Below are 21,257 nucleotides of genomic sequence, written 5' to 3' on the forward strand. Positions count from 1 at the left end.
AGAATATGCAAGAGAGATACATTATAATTTACACATGGAAAATAGTAGAGGGGCTGGTCCCAAACCTGCACACAGAAATAACAGCACATGAGACCAGAAGGCATGGCAGGATGTGCAGAATACCTCTGTTGAAGAGTGCAAAAGGTGCTCAGAGAGAACTATCAACATCAGAGGCCCGAGACTGTTCAATACGCATCCACTACACATAAGGGGCATAACTAGCCAACCCCTCACAGCGTTCAAGAGAGAACTTGACAAACACCTCCAAAGGATACCTGATCAACCAGGCTGTGACTCATACGTCAGGCTGCGAGCAGCCGCATCCAACAGCCTGGTTGACAAGTCCAGCAACGAGGAGGACTGGTCGATGACCGGGCCACGGGGTCGCCGAGCCCCAAAATCACCTCAAGGCAAGGTATGCCAGAAAGATATACATATCCATTCAGCCTGGACAGCTTCAGGGAGCCAACGGGGTTTCCCCCCTCCCCCCCAGAAAATGAGATTTTGGTGGATAACAAGAGAGAATTAGTTATCTACTGTACCTTTGCAGAGCTTCATCAACTGATATCTTGTATTTCTTCATCAAGAAGCAGGTCACAAGGGTGGCACTTCTTGATACACCAAAGAAGCTGAAGTAAAACAAAGGAGAAATCTTCTATAGTAATTAAAACAGATGAAAAAAAAGAGAGATGACACTATAATCCAGACACTGGATAAGACCATAACAAGGTTACCTCTCTGGGTAGCCCCTGCTATCAACTGTTACCTGCTGTATGATAAGATATTCTAAATAAATTCCCTAAAGTATTCCAAAAATAAAGGCAGCTCCCCCTGCCTCGGGATGGGGTAAGGGGGAGCCCCATACCCCTGTGTCAGCTATCCACATTGTCAGTTCTGAGGCTAGCTGTCAAAAACCACGCGAAAACTGCCAACCAGAGGGAGGGGGGTGGCCGGAAAGCCTCCGAGTCTCACTCAGAAAATGGTGTTTCATTACATTCAATGCTGGTTTTCTGAGGGGAGCCCCTTCGGCTCCCCGGAGATACTTAACCAAAGATAAAAACAAGTGGGACTTACCTGGAAGGTGGTCGCCACTTGATCCTCAACTCGAAGTCGAGACAACTGGCTGCAACCGCCGACCCAATGCAACACATGCCCGACTAGGGCCAGGAACACTGACAAGGTTGCGAGCAGCCAGGACCCTGTTTGACCTCCAATTGCCCGTGCCCGAATGTCAGCCCAAGACATGTTACCAAAGACAGCAGCAAGAGAAGCAAACTTATGAACGTCATGGGGCATGAGAATAGACCGTAGACTGGCTGGACCGAATTACCTTACAGATGACCTGGGAGACCCAAACCCTGGAACAGGGAAGAATGAAAACTGGGTCAACCCAAAGCGTGTCCCCGGCCTTCAAGGCCATGGCGCACAGGTACAGCGAAGAGCCGCAACCAGACACATCACATGATGCACCCCCAGACTAACCAACCAAGCATCGACAACCCAATGATCCCTTCGGAAAGCAGCAGTCTCATTCTTCGCCAGAAAAGAAGGAAACGGCTGCATACGAACAAACCAACCACCAGGACCAAAAGAGCAGGAACCTCTGTACCAGAGGAGACAATGAAGCTCCCCAACCCGACCCTCCAAAGGCCAATGCCAACAGGAAAAAAGAGAGCCTTCATAAAACAATCTTGAACCGAAGGGGCCACAACAAACCGAGGAGAAGAGAGAAAAAGAGAGCACCCGGTCCAATGACCAGGACGGCTCGGGCGGTACATGAGCAGGCCAGAGGTGAAATAATGCATGAGACTGCTTGTGAAATGGGGTAGAAGTAACATCCACCCCGAACGCAAACTGAAGGGGGCTTATCAAACGCAAAAATTCGGAAAAATCGAATCTTTTTGAAAAATTTATAAAAATACTACAACGTTCTGGCAACACTTTGGCGCAAACCCGATAATGTTATGATATAAATTAAAGTATTTATGGTACATTTCCATGCGTAATTGTGCAGAATCCGGTGCCCCGCGGCTGTGGCGCGCCAAGAGTATTGCGTCGTACGTTCTAAACGTCAAATTTTTCGTAATAACGTCGTAAATATCGATGTATGCATAAGGAGTAAATATACACTCATTGGCAACCTTCTCATCCCTTGCTGTGCTATAGGGGAGGTCCCAGCCCCCAGTCACCTCGTGTGTCTGATAGAGTGCGGATATGTTCTGATGCGCGCTCCATTATCGTTCCTAATAGCGCATTTTTGCGTCTACTACACAAACTCTTATAAAGAGATAGTGCCAGAAGATAAGAGCAGCAAATCTGGCACTAGGTCGCCGTCTTTATCACTAAAAGAAAGCCGCTTTAGCGCGAAGAGTAATATCCAGTGAGAGATTTTGGCGCACCACACCTCCTCAATCTTCCTCTCACACCACCTCAACCTTCCTCAACCTTCCTCACACACCTTCCTCAACCCTCCTAGACCCTCCTCACACACCTTCCTAGACCTCCCTCCCTCCAACAAGCCGAGACAGGCTCCTGAGGAAGGTGATCCAGCAATCATGCAGGTGCCTACTAGTGCCCAATGCAGTGCCACCTTGAGGACCCACAATTCGGACCAATATCAATAGGTTAGTATGTTTTAGTGTTATAATTTGGTATTTTGTAATAATTGTAATATGTATGTGCAGGATATATATATGTATAATTTTTTTTATATATATATATATTTTTTTTTTTTCAATTTTTTTTTTTCGTTTGTTATCAGGGGATGTTCATGGAACTTGCACACCTTGCTCAATGGATGCCTATCTGCAAGGGTGCCAATTATGAACGAAATAGGTCGATGTCAAACTCGGCTACAGGTGGCCGAACTTTGATCTTATTTTACTCAGGTAAGTAATTTACAACTTCAAGGTGTTTCTCAGCTTTCATTTATTAATCAATTTACATGCAAATTACACCTTATATGTAGAGTTTGTGCTTCTACAGCATGTTGTAGACATTTTAGTCCAAAGTCCATTTGTTGATTTTATAAAAATTTATAAACATCATATATTGCATATTTTTGGAAGGGTAACTTTGAAAAATTATATTACTGTATTGCACTAAACACTTTTTTGATAAAACTGATCACAACAATCCTTTATTATATGCTAATTTTAATATCTGAGTGTTATAGAAATGATTTTAGTTGACATGTGTTCCCTGAAATTATTTGAAAATGTTGAAAATTCGTTGCATAATACGTTGTGTATTTTTTTCTCCTTTTCTGTTTAGGGTGTGATGGTGAAACTTGGACCAGTTGCAACCCTTTCTATAACCATTTCAAAAATAAATTTATAAGTAAATTGAACAATTTTTAATTTAACCTAGTTATACCCCCTGAAGCAGCTCCGCCAGCGCCACACGATACGAGGCAACAGCATTCGGCATAAGATGACGATCCTGAAACAACCAAGATAGGAAGGACAAGGCAACCTGATCCAAAACAGAAGAAAACCTACAAAGGAACAAGAAATAATGAAAGGTCTGCCAGGAAACTTCATACTGCCACCGAGATAAGACACGTAGGTGGGACACCATCAATGAAGCCACCTGCTCACCATACAAATGGTGATAGACCCACATCAAAAAGACCAGACACGAAGACTTGAGGAGATCAAACCAGTTACGTAACAGACTGGTCCGATCTGCTAAAAGAATTCGGAGCCAGAGTTGTACAACCCTCCAGATCACATATTAGCCGAGAACTGACGGTGTGGATAGCCGGCGTGGAGGTCTGGGGCTCCCGCTTCCCGCTTTCCCCTCCCTGGGCATGGGGAAGCTGCTCAGACAGTGGCGCAGGGACAGTTGTGACATCATGATCGTTTCCTCGTTTTCGTTTGAGGGGGTGGGGGAGTTCTGTTCAACAGTTCAGCTTTCATTCTCAATATTTTCACCAGATATGGTTTGTTTTGGGGCACCTACCTTTCTGGGTCCCTGACCCAGTAGATGGCACACATAGAATGCTTCCAACCACACGGGGGTTTCTATAGGCTCTCTTTCTATTTCCTGACAGACGGCCTGTCACCCCCCTGAATGTGATCTGCCAAGAGAGTCAAACCCCGAGAACTCAGCAAATGAGTCACCCGAAGCGACCAGCACCAAAGAGCTAAGGGCCGCATCAAACCCCCTCTGTTCAGACAATGAACTACTGGGGGAGCAGTCCGAATGGAGCCGGATCGTCGATCCACGAGCAACATGAACCCTCTGAAGATAAAACCACACAGCTGCAAACTCCCGCACTGTGCTGTGGGCTTGACGTAAGGACGAACCCCACCGCCCCTAGCCGGCCTGGTGAGCACTGGTCACAAAGTCCCAGCCCAGAGATGACCCGTCCATGAACACATCAAGCGAGGGCTCAGGTAGGCGCCAAGGCACTAAACCCCGAAAAACCCGAAGAGAAAGTTGGCGACGCAGCAACCGACGCAAAGCCCCCGGGGGTCGAACCCAGGGATCGCGAGAGAGGAGCAAAAGACGTCCCCAAAGAAACCAGAACAGCCGACGAAGCCAAACCTGACCCGGTGGGAAAACCAACATCGCAAAGTTCAGGCTCCCACACAGACCCACGAGCAACTGCCGGGTGACCCGGGAGCCCCCAGAAAACAGCAAAGGCAAGACCGTAGTCGAAGCAGAGATTCCAGAGGGAGAGACAAGGAAGAGGTCCAAGAGTCCCAAACAAGTCCGAACCTGGGAGGGGACCAGATGGGACTTCCTCCAGTTCACCAAGAACCCGAATCTGGTGAGCTGAGAAAGAACCAAATTTCTTGCAAGCAGACAAGCGGACCGGCTGAGTGCCCATACCAGCCAGTCGTCAAGGTAGCCCAGTACCCGAACACCTAAAAGATGCAGACAGGCTACCACGAAGCATTGGTCAGCACTGGTGAGGCGTGTGAAAACGCGAGGTGCCAGGTTCAACCTGAACGGGAGACAATGAAAGCGGTAACTCTGACGCCCCACAACAAAACCAAGCCAGTTCCTGAACCCCGAATGAATCGGGACGTGCCAACGTCCCGGAGTTCCAGGGACACCAGCCAAGCGCCCAGCTCCAACAGAAGACAGACCTGGGACAGCGTAGTCATTCAAAAAGAGGGGCAATGAACCCAGGGGTTCAGACGGGACAAGTGAATGAACCTCAGATCCGTACAGTCCTGTTTCAGGATTGGGAACAGACAGGAAACCCATGTGAGAGACGTCATCATTTCGACCATGCCCAAGCGAACCCACTAAGAGCTTCCCCATCCCCCCCCCCCTCCATCACCCTGTCAATGGAGCGAGGCGAACTGCGAAAGGGCCAGCGCTCCTTATGAGAACTCGAGCTTCGCACAGAGCGAACACCGCGCTGACAAGACGAAGACAGTTCCGAAACTGGCACCAGTGGCCTACCCCGACTAGCGGAACCCCAAGCCCTGGCACAACCTCTCCTAGAAGGCCCCTTTCCCCTTGGGACCCCCGGAGAACCAACAAATCGGACATTGGACGACAGCTAGCCGAAGCTGCCTGTAGATACTACGCCAGAGGCCAAGCAGTATCTAAGAGCCAGGGCCCAGGCAGATTCCAAGGAGGAATCTCAACTGTACAACTCGGATTTCGTAATCCGAGTCGCGCAGGAGGTAAACTGCAAAGGCCTCCCGCACCACATGAGGCTGGATGCGGGAAGCCAAAAACCTCCGGAAAGACGGGACTGAAGCACTCGAAGGGACATGGAACCAAACCCGGGGAGGGGTAGACACCAAATCCAATTTGTATGCAGAGGGGGGAAGAGAAAACCCCACTCCTTGAAACAGTAAGCCCCCCTCAGAGGGCAGAAAAACCCAGGCAGGGTCCATCAGGGCCCAAGGGTCCCAAGTCAGCCCCTCAGTAGCCCCGGGATCCTTCACATCAGGACCCAAGGCCGAGTTATCTCCCAAAGCCCCGGCCTCAAAAGAAAAGGCCAGCGCAGCCGTAAAAGCCGGAAGAAAGAGGGGCTAACTGGTCGGGCCCACTGGTCAGACCCAGAGGCTTCGGCAGAGAGAACCGACTTGAATGCCTCCGTCGCCACACTAGAAGGGGCATCCCCCTTCAAATGTTTCGGGGCCGGAAGCAAGCGGGAGGGGGGGACCAGATCTAATCACAGCAGGGGGAAGGATGAGGGGGTGCGGTCAGAACCAAGGCCGAAGCTACCAACACCCCCAGGTCTGGGTCCCTATAAGCAAAATGGGGCAGTCTCGGGGCTTCCGGCGCAGCAACCAACCTAAACCGAACATGCAACACCTGCGCCGCCTGTACCCGAATACTGTCATCAGTAGATTGGGTAAACTGAGTCACCAGCAAGCAGCAAAACTCGTAGGATGCTGGGTCGAAAGTGTCACTGACCCAACAGGCAGCGTGACACGGAGGCAAAAACAGTGAGTCACCCTGAGACAAGAGAACAAAGCAGCCCTCGAACTCTCACAAAGCGAGGGGGGAGACTCAGGGGTCACAGCCATTGGACCTGCGCGCCCTCGTGGGGTTTCCCTGGGTCCTGAGATGGAGCTCACGCTCAGGGAAGCCCAGGCAGGGCGAGACGTATGGGCAAGTCTCCTTACACCCGTTGCCTCTGTTCACCTAGCAGTGATTAGGAACCTCGGTGTCAGTCGACTGTTGTGGGTCGCATCCTGGGGAATGGTCAAATGCTGCACATATCCGAGGTATACTCGAATTTCCCACAAACGCCGCAAGGCTCAGCACGAGAAAAATAGCCGAAAGGCTACAGTACTAAGAAACTGCCGCAAGGCAAGGCAGGGTACTGCTAACTGGCACCCAAGTCTACCAAACAACTTTCTAATAGCTGAACCCGCGGGACGTGTACACTCACGGGGACCTAGCAGGGGGAACCACCTGAATAGACAAGAGTACAGTACAACTTTGATTCAACACACTATATGGGACCAATGGACCAACCCCAGTGCGTTGGAGCGTTGGATGTGTTGCAAGAGGTGACCTTCGGGAGGCGTTTGCGTCAGTGTCTTCTTTTTTCTTGTACTCAATAAAAATGCATTACCATATTATATGCTGAACCTATATTTAGTAGTATACCCGACTAAAAAATACTGTTACATTTGTTATTTACCTTATTGTTGGAGTTATGTCCATCTTGAAGTCTCATGGAGTTGTGAATGCTCTAAAGTAAATACGTACTGTACTATAATGTATTATACCATTAACACTGGGTTGATTAAGTAGTTCTGCTGTATGTTGAGTACTACAATACAGTTTATGAAAACTATTGTACACTAAAATTACTGCAACTTTAATTTTAACACTGGGTACACATTTAAATTTAACACTTGTTCTAACTGTTCACGCCACACACGATGTTTTTAGATGTTTGCATCAGCTTTGCTGGTGCTGGCTGCTGTTGTACCAGTGCTGGGTACGGCTGTGCTCGTGCCGGGTACGGCTGTTCTCGTGCCGGGTACGGCTGTGCTCGTGCCGGGTACGGCTGTGCTCGTGCCGGGTACGGCTGTTCTCGTGCCGGGTACGGCTGTTCTCGTGCCGGGTACGGCTGTTCTCGTGCCGGGTACGGCTGTTCTCGTGCCGGGTACGGCTGTTCTCGTGCCGGGTACGGCTGTTCTCGTGCCGGGTACGGCTGTTCTCGTGCCGGGTACGGCTGTTCTCGTGCCGGGTACGGCTGTTCTCGTGCCGGGTACGGCTGTTCTCGTGCCGGGTACGGCTGTTCTCGTGCCGGGTACGGCTGTTCTCGTGCCGGGTACGGCTGTTCTCGTGCCGGGTACGGCTGTTCTCGTGCCGGGTACGGCTGTTCTCGTGCCGGGTACGGCTGTTCTCGTGCCGGGTACGGCTGTTCTCGTGCCGGGTACGGCTGTTCTCGTGCCGGGTACGGCTGTTCTCGTGCCGGGTACGGCTGTTCTCGTGCCGGGTACGGCTGTTCTCGTGCCGGGTACGGCTGTTCTCGTGCCGGGTACGGCTGTTCTCGTGCCGGGTACGGCTGTTCTCGTGCCGGGTACGGCTGTTCTCGTGCCGGGTACGGCTGTTCTCGTGCTGGTTGATTTTCTGCTACTAGTTCTTGCAAAATATTACTTCATTTTTGGCATTAATAAGGCACTATTAGTAAGTCCCTGAGACATTTTGTTATATAACCATAGAGCTGTAGTCAAAAAATTGTAAATTCCACAATTATTCTTCCACCAGCGGATAAATACTGTACGTCAATCACAGACAAAGCTAAGGGCACTGGGTGCATACTGTACGAACGCAGACTAGGTCTATATGTACACCCTTCAGTAGGCTGGTGTTTAAGCCAGATCCAGTAACATAAATTTCTCTCAAATATTCGATTTACATCAAATTATATATTTTTGGGTTATATATTTAGTTTAGCAACATTATTACGATAATAAGAGCTATAAAAAATATTTATTTTGGAACTGATTTATTAATTTTATTTCAAAACCATAGGTCACTGAACTGTGGTGACGAAATCAAACAAAACAAGCATGGTGTTGTGTGGAAAGGGATTAGACCCGCCCACTCGCGCTGGAGTTATGCTGCCAATAACATGAATAATAGCTCAAATAGCAGATATCTATCATATTACAGTATATTTTTGGTTTTATTTAGTTTAGTTTAATTAGGATAATAAAGAGTTATTAAAACACCAGTTTTAGAAATGATTTATTAATCTGAAACGTTCAAAGTCATGGGTCACTGAACTATGACAACACAGACGAAAGTGAGTGAAACCTCACTGTAAAGGGAGGTTTACAGTACAGTCTGTCCCTTATCTGTCCACCCTCACTCATCTTGTTTCATCACAGAAAATGTATATAAGAAGATTTCAACACATTAGTTAGCTATTCACGCTCTAGCCTTTAAATTAATTTACAATTAATTAATTATTTAAGGCTTCAGCCTTAAATTAAAGTGTGCCACAAATCAGTGAACGAAAATCATTGAAACTCAGTCGTTCACTTGTGTGGACTACTCTGGCTGGTGTTTGGTTAATATGCGTCACTTCTTGTGCACCATTCTGGCTGGTGTTTGGTTCATATGGTTCACTTGTTGTGTGGTTCACTTGTGTGATCCAACTTGTCTTATGAAGTAATTATTAATTGTAATCTGTAATAGAATGAGACAGTTTTCCACCACTCTGTGAACTCTGTCCCAACATCTTAAGCTTGTGGACCACTTGTGGTCTACTTGTGTGGTTCACTTGTGTGGTCCAACTTGTCATATGAAGGAATTATTAATTGTAATCTGTGATGGAATGGGAAAATTTTCCACCACTTTGTGAACTCTGTCCCAACATCGTAAGCTTGCGGACCACTTGTGCGGTCCACTTGTGTGGTCCACTTGTGTGATCGAACTTGTCATATAAAGGAATTACTAAATGTAATGTGTGGTAGAATGGGAAAGTTTTCCACCAGTCTGTGAACTCTGTCTCGACATTGTAAGCAAATCCGAACATCCCCCACTTCGGGGAACCATTGTTCGTCGAACCGGGTGAGTAAATCCGGCCTGAAAAGTGGGCGAACTAGCTGGAGATTTGTTGAATCAAGGTTGTACTGTACTCATTACACAGGGGGCAATAACCAAGGCAGACCCCCACCAGTCAAGCAAACAAAAAGAAAAAGAAAACCCCGCAAGAGGACAGCGTACCCAGGCGGAATAGAGCCGGACACTATGAATGGTGAAAACAGGCTGAGCAGTGCAAACTGCCTCCTACCCTAAGGGGAACAAGGGGAGTCAGAAGGCCCTAGCACACAAAGGGCGGCCAAAAACCGAGCAGTAAACGGCCAAGCAGAGGCAGAACCCAAGGAACTTGTGGAAGGTGGCCCCAAGGGCAGTATTTACCGGGCACCTAGGAAAGGGAACCCTAGGCGCATGCAGCTCGAGTACTGAAGAAATACTCCTGGCTCACACACCACTGAAAAGACAGCCACCACCTACAAGGCATAGAGCTGAAACTAAGTCTGGAGCCATAACACACGACCTCTGCCTAGCGCATCAGCCTCGGAACCATGGTGTGGATTGCCGGCGCAGGGGTCTTGGGCTCCCCTTTTTTCCTTCCCGGGAGGGAAGAGCTGTGCAGATAGCGGCGCAGCGATTTGTGATGTCATGCTTGTTTGCTTGTTTCTGTTTGGCGAGTTCTGTTCACTAGTTCAGCTTTTTGTAGCAATTTTCACCAGAATAGGGGTTTGTTTTGGGGCACTTACCTTTCTGGGTACCTGACCCAGTCAATGGCAGACAGAATGCTTCCAACCACACGAGGGGTTTCTATAGACCATTGCTCCTCATGCCTCTCTGAGGGGGCCAGGTTCTGGCTCGCGTCCCCGATAGGCCCAAAGAACTCCATACACATGACTGATGCCAAATTCTGACATTAGCAATATCAGCCTGGATAGCTCCAGAGAGCCAAAGGGGCTCCCCCCAGAAAATTTTTCCATTTTCTTTTGATAGGACCCAGGACATGCAATGTCCTTTTAACAACCTTCCTCAGTATTTATATCATTGTGAATATACCCATTCATGTTGCCTCTGCTTTTATCTTGGCACTTATGACTGTGAATAACTTAAGCAAGCTGATGCGTAAAAGTGATAATTATGTGACCACATTAAATGGTGCAAACATTACGAAAGACAGACATTTGGTTTGTTAAATGTAGAAACTGTTGTGTATTTGGATTCAAGGATCTTTAAGACAATCAACATTTTGATGACAATAAAAATAAAGAGTGGCATTATTTGAGGACTAAAATGAAGAGTTCAAAGGCATTAATCTACAGCAAGATGTGGATGGTTTGAGAGCTTTAACCATACCTGTACTGTAGTTGCAACTTGCACATCAAAACAACTGGCAAAGAGACGAGTGCCGACAAGGAAGCAGCCAAACAATGCCTTCATAAGATGAAAAGGCAGACAGTCCCGACTCCCTTGTCAGGGTAGCTCTTCAAGTAAAACACACTGCTTACCAAGTCTCAACACACACACACTCTGCTCCTATCATGGTGCATACAAATGTATTGTACTAGTACTCCTATCCTTTTTTTATTCATGAATTTTACACAATTTTAATTTTTCCAAGGAACGCAGTCTGAAATAACAAAATTGAATTTGTTTGACATATAGGTTTTGCATTATGGTTCTCCATTTTGATACAAGTCCATGTTTCCAGGATTGCTTCTTGGAAGTAAATAGAGGGATTATAATACAGTAGTATATACACAAGGCCACCCATGAGGAATAGTGAAGAAGAGATCAGTTTTTCTCACTCTCAAAGGGAATAAATCAATCCTGTAGTTCAGGAGTCAGAGCAGTTGGTTCACAACCAAAAAAATCCCAGGTATGACTCCCACAACAGGACAGATAGGAGGTCTAACAAGCTTCCTGTGCCATAAACTTAAGAATTATATTGAATACTGATAACTACCACTTACCAATGAACAAGAACATTTCCTTTTTCTTGACCTTCTCTTATGAACTTCACAGCTTCTTCAAAATGACTCAAAAGGTCCTCATTTGCCATGTCATTAACTAGAAAAAGAGCAAAATCAGATATTAATGTTAAGTGTATGTTAAGATTAAGTTAGTTTTTACTGTACAGTACAATACTGTACTGTATTTTTAAAGGTTCATATATATCACAAACAGACTTGGCACCTATGTATTACCACAAATCACAATTAGTAGACATCCATGTCACCCAATTATAAATTCCCTTAATTTATTCATCTTTTCAATTTCAAAGCAACAATGGTAACTAACATGTTTTACATTACAGCTGAAGTTTGTAATAACCTCTGCAACTATTCCCTGCTAACTGGAACAACACTCTGGTGCTCCTCTGTACATACAGCATAATTATTGTGATGCAATATCCTCTCAAGTCTATGGTTGCCACACAAACTACTAATCCACAAAGCTAAAAAAAAAAAAAAAAGGCGAAATGAAACACCACGATCTGGGATACATGTCGGTAGATCTACACACCTTACATCACTAGGTGTGTAGGACAACTGTGAAAACACCAGACTTTATGGCAATCTTAGTATGCTAGTGAGGAGCTTGTGGTGATCAGCAGGGGTGCAGTGCCAATTTTATAGTTACCAGAGTTCTGGTGGCCCTTACAAAAGCCTGTCATTTCCTATCCTGTTTACATATATGTTACATAGTTAAATATTTCATGTTTGTAATCACTAATTATCATAAAATATAATTATCAAACAAAGAAAAACATCAATCATGTATCTGTCAATTTAAGAAGTTAAAACACGTAGTGGTCACAAAATACAACCAGTGAAAAGGTTCACAATAGTTTCTCCAAAGGGTCAGGTGTGAGATGTTTTTGGGGGTCTGAAGCAACTCGTCCTGGTGTCATCTGCCGATCTGTGGTACCACAGCCATGATATGCCATATGGCTCAGGATTCCACTGAACTAGAGGAGGTCCATGTAATTTAACAAACATAAGTGCTGATACATGATTTGAGAATTCTTGAGCATGTTGTTGTTATTATCAGGTTCATGTGACTGAATCCCCTCACACACTTAGCGGTACTAATAGGAATAACTTGTAAACAGCTCAGTAATAGGTGTAAATCTTGGGGGATGCGGCATCCATGATCCTCCACATAGTCTCTAAAGGCATTTAGTGTAGAGTAAGAAGAAAGCTTAAACCTCTTACAGAGAGAGAATATTTTAGCTTCTCCATAATTAAGTGGTATTTTATCAGGCCAGCCGCCAGTAGTCTTTTCATGGACACACATTTCACTAAGCTGTAAACCCTCTCACCAGTGTAATAGGTCTGCTCCCTGGAAAGTACAGAAAATAGACGTCGAAATTGTACCCCTGAAGGTGAAAAAGATTCATCATGAACCGGGACAATTACGGTGTTTGTATGGAAGCATGATATCTCGGTTACCAAGAGGCAACAGTTTACATGCATATTGCGACGGGTCGGTGGCGGAGGATGGCAGGGCAGGGTGTGGTGTCCTAATAAGGGAATATACGGAGTTTGGGACTGTGGACAGGATAATTGAACTCCGGCTTAGTAATTATATATCATCCACACAAGCTGAACTGCAGGCCATTCTGGCGTGTTTGGAGGAAGTACGTCATGACGACAAAAATGTTTTTGTATTTGTCGATAGCCGAGGAGCACTGGAGTCCTTAAAGAGTCGAAACCCAGTCTTCATGTCTATAGTTGAGGACTGTAAGAGAAGAATAACTGAGATACAGCTGAAAGGTTATAGTGTGAAATTCATGTGGATTCCATCTCATGTTGGAATAGTGCTCAACGAGGTGGCGGATGACTTGGCCAAACGTGCCACATCAAAACCACAAGTTGACATTGAATGTGAATTCACAATGAGACAAATAAGAAGCAAAATCAGAAATATTCAGGCACAGGCAGGAGTGGAGAGGAGAGAGATAATGTATGAGAGAAGTCAAACCATGCAACACTACATGTATGCGAGTCAAAACACCCATTTCACTTATGGTAAGAGGAGAAATGCTTGGAGTGACTCTGTGTACATGCGACTCAGGCTTGGGCACAAATATTACTGGGAATATGGAATAGGTGTTCATGATAATGACACGAGGTGTAAACTATGTGGTATGTTAAGGTCTCACACCCTTGCCCATTATGTTCTTGATTGTCCGTTGATTAATGTATATAGAAACACTGAGATAAGGACTGTTCCTGAACAAATAGCCTGGATGTGTCACAACGGAAAGGTTGATGATATTCTTGAGAGATATAAAAATTTTGCACCAAGACTGTAATATTTTGTTGAATTATCTGCATGTCTCTTGCAAATTGTCTATACAGTATACCTAGGTCATAAAAGTATTTGTGTGTACGTCTGATAACATACTACTTGTGAAGGAGGAAATGTATATGTTTATCTTTCAGAATGTTTGGTAATATGTTTATTTGTGATGTGTGTCTATGTATGTATTAACACGTTGTACTGAATGGGGTGAGAATAGCTTGAGCTACCTCATCCCTTTGTGTGTATTTTACCTCAATAAACTTATTTCAATTTCAATTTCAATTTCACTAAACAGTAATTTATACATTCTTTGAGGTTCAGAAATTTGAGAGCCTTTCATGGATGTTGTCGTGAACATGCGGTGCTGCAAATTGTTCACAACACTAGTAAGAAACTGCTGATAATTAATGGAGACAATTTTCTTGTTGCTTATTATGGTAATTCATCCAAACTCCACCTTTTCAATTGCCTTTTGAGCTTCTAAAGTTAAAGTGCCAGGTTTCTCTTTTAGTCCATGTAATGACCTTATGCTCTGTTGAATCAGTTTGTCTGCATACACAATCGAAGTAGAGCGTTTCTGTAAACACTCCGACAATAAACCAGGTTCATGCAACGTGTCAAGCATTAGAGCTAAATCCAATGGAAACTGTTCTGAAGTTAGCATTTTCAACAGAACAACTTTGGTTTTTCTATCACTTCCAAATCTTGTTTCATCTTTCCCTGCTTTTTCAAAATGAAAACAAAGTGCTTCATAATTTATCCACACTGCTGAAACTGTTCAAAACAAGATGGCCACCCACCTGGTGCTCAGAACACGATTCAGGATTCTTGGCTGTTCGTTACCTTGTGGGCCCAGGTTACTCCTGGGCCCAGTTGGGCCTGTGTCGCTTTGGGTCGGCGGATGTGACTTGTTGTTTCGACTTCGGGTAGAGTAGTGTGCGGCGACCGCTTCCCAGGTCAGTCCTAATTTTTCTTTTTCCTCTGTGGTTAGTTAGCTCTGGGAAGCCATAGGGGCTCCCCCCAGAAAACCAGCATTGAATGTAATGAAACGCCATTTTCTGGGAGAGTCCTGGAGGCTTCCCGGCATCCCTCCCTCCCTCCGGTCAGCGTTTTTTTTGTGTGTTTTTGACATCCAGCCTCAGAACTGGGGTGTGGATCGCTGGTGCGGTAGGTCTGGGGCTCCCCCTTCCCCCTCCCGGGGAGGGGGGCTGCCCCTGCTTGTATTAAACTGAAGAAAGGCAGCTAGAACAAAAAGCAATTCAGGAAAGAAAGAAAAATCCAAAATACTTCATCACATATGCGAAATCAAAAGCAAAAACCACTGCCAGTATTGGACCAATTCGTACAAGTGAAGGTTCATACACGGAGGATGACAAAGAAATTAGTGAAATCCTAAAAAAGCAATATGAGGACATGTTTAGCATTCCAATAAACAACATGAAAGTGGAAGATCCAGACAATTTCTTTATGCGGGATATCCAAACACCTGTAAATATAACTGATATCAACACAAGCGTACTAAACTTTTAAACAGAAATTGAAAACATGCCCATGCACTCTGCTCCAGGTCCAGATTCATGGAATTCTATACAGTATTTATAAAGAAATGCAAAGTGCCGGTAACACATGCACGTGGTATAGTGTGGAGGAAGAGCTTGGACATGGGGGAGATACCAGATGCACTTAAAGTAGCAGACATAGCCCTCTACACAAAGGAGGGAGCAAAGCATTGGCAAAGAATTATAGACCAGTTGCACTAACGTCCCACAAAATAAAAGTATTTGAGAGTGATGAAGAGTCAGGTCACCAATTACATGGAGACCAATGACCTTCACAACCCAGGCCAACATGGATTTCGAGCGGGAAGATCGTGCCTTTCCGGCACGATCGGCCGGAAAGCCGGTCGGCCGAGCGGACAGCACGCTGGACTTGTGATCCTGTGGTCCTGGGTTCGATCCCAGGCACCGGCGAGAAACAATGGGCAGAGTTTCTTTCACCCTATGCCCCTGTTACCTAGCAGTAAAATAGGTACCTGGGTGTTAGTCAGCTGTCACGGGCTGCTTCCTGGGGGTGGAGGCCTGGTCGAGGACCGGGCCGCGGGGACACTAAAAGCCCCGAAATCATCTCAAGATAACCTCAAGATTTCACAGCTACTTGATCACTACAACAAAGTCACTGAAGCATTAGAAGAAAAACAGAATGCTGATGTGGTATACACGGACTTCGCAAAGGCTTTCGATAAATGTGACCATGGAGTGATAGCACACACAATGAGGTCAATGGGAATAACCGGTAAAGTAGGACGCTGGATACTCAGTTTTTTGTCAAACAGGACTTGAGTAACAGTCAATCATATAAAATCGAGTCCAAGCGCAGTTAAAAGCTCTGTACCTCAGGGTACAGTCCTTGCACCTCTGCTTTTCCTTATTCTCATATCAGATATAGACAAAAATACAAGTCACAACTTTGTATCATCCTTTGCAGATGACACAAAAATCAGAATTACCTCGGCTGAAGACATTGAAAAACTTCAAGCAGATATTAATAAAGTTTTCGACTGGGCAACAGAAAATAACATGACGTTTAACAGCGATAAATTCCAGGTACTCAGGTATGGGAAAATGAGGACCTTAAACATAATACAGGGTGCAAAACACAATCAAATGTGCCCATAGTAGGAAAACAGCATGTAAAGGATTTAATAATAATGATGTCTGACAACCTAACGTTTAGGGAGCATAACCAAACAAATATTGCGTCAGCCAGAAAAATGATCGGATGGATTACGAGAACTTTCAAATCTAAGGATCCCATCACAATGGCTGTACTCTTCAAGTCACTTGTATTGTCCCGTCATGAGTACTGCTCAGTACTCACTTCTCCCCTTCAGAGCAGGAGAGATTGCTGCAGTAGAGGAATACAGAGAACATATACGGCACACATAGATGCAATAAAGCACCTAAATTATTGGGATCGTCTCAAAGCCGTCCAAATGTACTCACTAGAAAGAAGACAAAAAACATATCAAATAATACACACATGTAAGATACTGGAGGGACAAGTACCAAATCTACACAGTAAAATAACAATTTACTGAAGTGAACAATATGGAAGAAAATGCAGAATGGAACCAGTGAAGAGCAGGGGTGCCATAAGCACAATCAGAGAACACTGTATAAACATCAGAGGTCCGCAGTTGTTCAACACCCTCCCAGCGAGCATAAAAAATATTGCCGGAACAACCGTGGACATCTTCAAGAGGAAACAATCTAGTTTCTTCCAAAGAGTGCTGGACCAGCCGGGCTGTGGTGGATATGTGGGGCCTGCGGGCCGCTCCAAGCAACAGCCTAGTGGACCAAACTCTCCCAAGTCAAGCCTGGCCTTGGGCCGGGCTTGGGGAGTAGAACTACTCCCAGAACCCCATCAACCAGGTTCCTTCGGGGGACGTCCCTTCCACCTCGCTCGCGATCACTTGGTTCGTTCCCCGGGGGCCTTGTGTCGGCTGCTGCGTCGCCGGCTTCCTCTTTGGGTTTTTCGGGGTTCCATGCCTTGGCGCCTACCCGAGCCCTCGCTCGATGTGTTCATGGACGCATCGTCTCTCGGCTGGGGCTTTGTGACCAGTGCTCACCAGGCCGGCCAGGGATGGTGGGGTCCATCCTTCTGTCGGATCCACAGCACTGTGCGGAAGTTCGCGGTGGTGTGGTTTGCGCTTCGGAGGGTTCGGGTCCCCCGCGGATTGACAATCCGGCTCCATTCGGACCGCTCCCCGGAGGTTCATTGCCTGAACCGAGGGGGTTCGATGCGGTCCTTGACTTTTTGGGATTTGTCTCTTCGGGTGACTTGTCTGCTGAGTTCTCGGGGTTTGGATCTCCTGGCGGTTCACGTCCGGGGGGTGTTCAACATCCTGGCGGATGGCCTGTCCCGGTTCGTTCCCCTGTCCATGGAATGACTCATTCAGTTGGCTCTGCCGGACATTCGGGCACCTGGAGGTGAACCTCTTCACGTCAGCGTGGTCGAGGCGTCTTCTGGTATGTGGTGCCCTTCCCCGACTGCACGGCTGTCGGGATTGATGCCTTTTGGCAGGACTGGTCGAGGTGGGGGTTCCTGTACCTCTTTCCCCCGGTTCAGCTGTTGCTCCAGGTAGTGGCTTGCTTGGAGACTTACCAGCGGCAAGTAGTCCTCTTGGCCCCATGGTGGCCGGCCCAGCCATGATTTCAGGCACTGCCTGCCCGATGTCTGAACCTGGAGGTTTTTCCGCGGCTCTGGCTTTTCAGGAGATTGACCCAGTCTGGTACGAGACTGGTTCGCTCTTCTCCGCGAATCTTTGCGTTTGGTATTTTTGACTCGTGTTTATCACTATCTCTATGGTGGCTTCCTTGCTGGTTTCCTACCTGCGTGCTTCCTTTTGGCGGCAGTATGAAGTTTCCTGGCAGTTCTTCCGGTTCTTTCTGTCCCTTCGTCGCTGCTCTTCGCTTTCGGTTCGAGTGGTGGTGTCCTTTCTCTCTTGGTTTTTCCAGGACCGTCATCTTATGCCTAATACTGTCGCCTTGTATCGTGCGGCGCTGGTGGAGCTGCTGCAGCTTGCTTTCGGTATCGATATTACTTCTGCACCATTTTGCAAGCTGTCTCTTGCAAAGAGAGAGATGCGTTGTTTCACCTCCGGCCTGCTCATGTGACGCCTGAGCCATCCTGGTCTTTAGACAGAGTGCTCTCCTATCTTTCTTCTCCTCGGTTTTTTGTTGCCCCTTCGGTTCAGGATTATTTTGCTAAGGCTCTTTTTTTTTGTTGGCATTAGCCTCTGGGGGTCGTGTGGTGGAGCTTCATGCTCTTCTCCGGCACAGAGGTTTTTGCTCTTTTGGTCGTGGTCATCGGTATGTTCGTCTACAGCCGTCTCCCTCTTTTCTGGAGAAGAAGACTGCTGCCTTCCGGAGGGGTCCTTGGGTAGTTGATGCTTGGTTTGTCAGACCGGGGGTTCATCATGTGTTGTGTCTGGTTGCAGCCCTCCGACGTTATCTGCGCGCCACGGCTTCTATGTCCGGGAATGCACTTTGGGTTGATCCGGTTTCCCTTCTTCCCTGTTCAAGAAGTTTTTCGCAAGTTCGGGTCTCTCAGGTCGCCCGCAGGTTAATTAAATCCAGCCAGCCTGCTGTCTATCCCCGTACCCATGATGTTAGTAAGTTTGCTGCTCATGCTGCCGTCTTTGGCAATATGTTATGGGCTGACATTCGGGCACGGGGGTTTTTTAGGCTATCGAACAGGGTCCTCGCTGCACGCTACATCGTGAACGTTCCTGGACCCAGTCATGCCAGTGTTGCTTTGGGTCGGCGGTTGCAGCCTGTTGTCTCGACTTCGAGTTGAGGAGTGGAGCACTGACCGCATCCCGGGTAAGTTCCCTTTTATTCTGTTGTCTTTTGTGAAGTAGCTCTGAGTATCCATAGGGGCTCCCCCCAGAAAACCAGTGTTGAATGTAATGAAACGCCATTTTCTGGGCGAGTTCCGGAAGCTCCCTAGCAACCCCTCCTCCCTCCCTCCGGTCGGCATTTTTTTGCGTTTTTTTACATCCAGCCTCAGAACTGGGGTGGGGATCGCTGGCGCAGAGGTTGCCCCTTCCCCCTCCCGGGAAGAGGGGAAGTTGTGCAGACATGCCACGCGGCTCGTGTGACGTCATGCTTGTTTGCTCATTTTTCTTTTGGGAAGTTCTGTCCACCCGTTTTGACGATTTTCGTTGTTAACCAGAATAGCGGTTTGTTTTGTGGCGCTTACCTTTCTGGGTGCCTGTCCTGGTCAATGGCAGATATTGAATGCTCCAAATCACATGTGCATTTCTATGGGCCATTGCTCCTCGTGCCTCTGTGAGGGGGGCCAGGTTTTGGCTCGTGGTCCTCGGTAGGCCTAGAACTCAACCCACATCGACTGATGCAAAATAGTTAGGGTATCCATATCATCCATGGATAGCTCCAGGGAGCCTCCGGAACACACCCAGAAAATGGCGTTTCATTACATTGAACGCTGGTTTATTAACACTTTCACTCTCCAATGATGCCTATTATTGTCATAAGTTTTTCTCCTTAATGTAATCCGATCAACTTCTAGGTGGTTTCAAAATGAGCGCCATTGTCTTCCCACTCTCCTCAATATGCCGCATGGCATTCTGGGTCGTCAGGCCATGCGGTGGGCCTAGTGCTTTGTTTATCACGCTCGTGACCGGAGCGCCGATGGCTCGTGTCCCAAACTTGTGCAAATCTCGGTTATTATCGGCATTTATATTGGTTCGCGTGTCACACACACATTTGTCTTTTTATTTAGAGCATTTTATTGTGAATAATTTGATACCATAATGAACAATGTAGCACAAAAATTTCTGTTAACAAACTGTATGTGTTTGTCTGGTGTAGCGGGTGTGGCAATGAGTGTGCTCTAGCGGGTAAGGCTTCGGCAACTTTAGGGGTCGTTGCGGGTTATGTGCCCCCATGTTGTCTAATTTATATGCATGTGTGTGTGTGTAGGGAATTTTATTGCAATCACAGCGATACAAAAAAAGAACGATGTCGAACAAGTTTGGACTTGATAAACCTGAAAATAGCAGCAACATGTTCGCACTTTTTGGCATGCATGGCTAACAAACGACTTAGTTTTTTATTTGGTGCCGCATCACTTTAACTTTGGTGTTAAACATGTTATACATATATTCCTCTAGAACATTTCATTGAGAACACATTGATACCAAAATGAAACACATACATTGAAAATTATGGTCAAAACCATGAAAAAGAGTACAAACTTTTCAGTAGGGTTGTAGCCGATGTGCAGTTGGGCGTGCGGTAGCGGGTAACCCTTGGGCAACTTCCCATGGTCTTGCGGGTGGGGCGCACCCATGTTTTGTACTTTATTTTCATGTCTGTATACAGAATTTTATTGCGATCACAGTGATACCAAAATTAATGACGTAGAACAATTCTGGGGTTGATAAACCTGAAAAGAGCATAAACATTTCATCACTGTTTGGCGCTCATGGATAACAATCACCATAGTTTATTTGGTGCAAGTTTCACGTTGGCTTTGGTGAAATTTTATATATATATTCCTCTAGAGCATTCTCTTGTGAACAAATTGATACCAAATTTAAATATATACATGGAAAATTAAGGTGAGCAGACCAAAGAGAGTATACACGTTTCAGTGTCGCCGCGCGGTTACCTGAAATGCTCGGCGCACGAGGGGAAAGTTAAAGAGCCTTCTGCCGGGAGCGCAATAGTGTTAAAAATTCAATAATACAGTACAACCTCCATTCAACGTACTATATGGGACCAACTCCAGTGCATTGGAGCGTTGGATGCGTTGCAAGAGGTGACCTTCAGGAGGCGTTTGTGTCAGTGTCTCTTTTTTTTCTTGTACACAATAAAAATGCATTATCATATTATATATTGTACCCATATATTATTCCCCTACTAAAAAATACTGAGTTACAT

General features: G+C 46.3%; 1 protein-coding gene across 4 annotated transcripts in view; it reads right to left on the reverse strand.

Moving 5' to 3' along the window:
* MKP-4 (MAPK Phosphatase 4) overlaps positions 1-21,257 on the reverse strand; it is a 74,123-nt gene that overhangs the window by 34,622 nt on the left and 18,244 nt on the right. For 3 of the 4 annotated variants that reach the window (XM_045741699.2, XM_045741684.2, XM_069329505.1), the window contains 2 exons: positions 11,451-11,547; positions 543-629 (listed from right to left, as the gene is read on the reverse strand). In XM_045741699.2, coding sequence (XP_045597655.1) covers positions 543-629; positions 11,451-11,547 — 184 coding nt within the window. Of the gene's footprint in view, positions 1-542; positions 630-11,450; positions 11,548-20,569; positions 20,655-21,257 lie in introns of those variants that run through there. The other variant, XM_045741689.2, reaches the window with a different exon arrangement.

This window comes from Procambarus clarkii, chromosome 22 (genome assembly GCF_040958095.1).
Source record: "Procambarus clarkii isolate CNS0578487 chromosome 22, FALCON_Pclarkii_2.0, whole genome shotgun sequence".
NCBI lineage: Eukaryota > Metazoa > Arthropoda > Malacostraca > Decapoda > Cambaridae > Procambarus > Procambarus clarkii.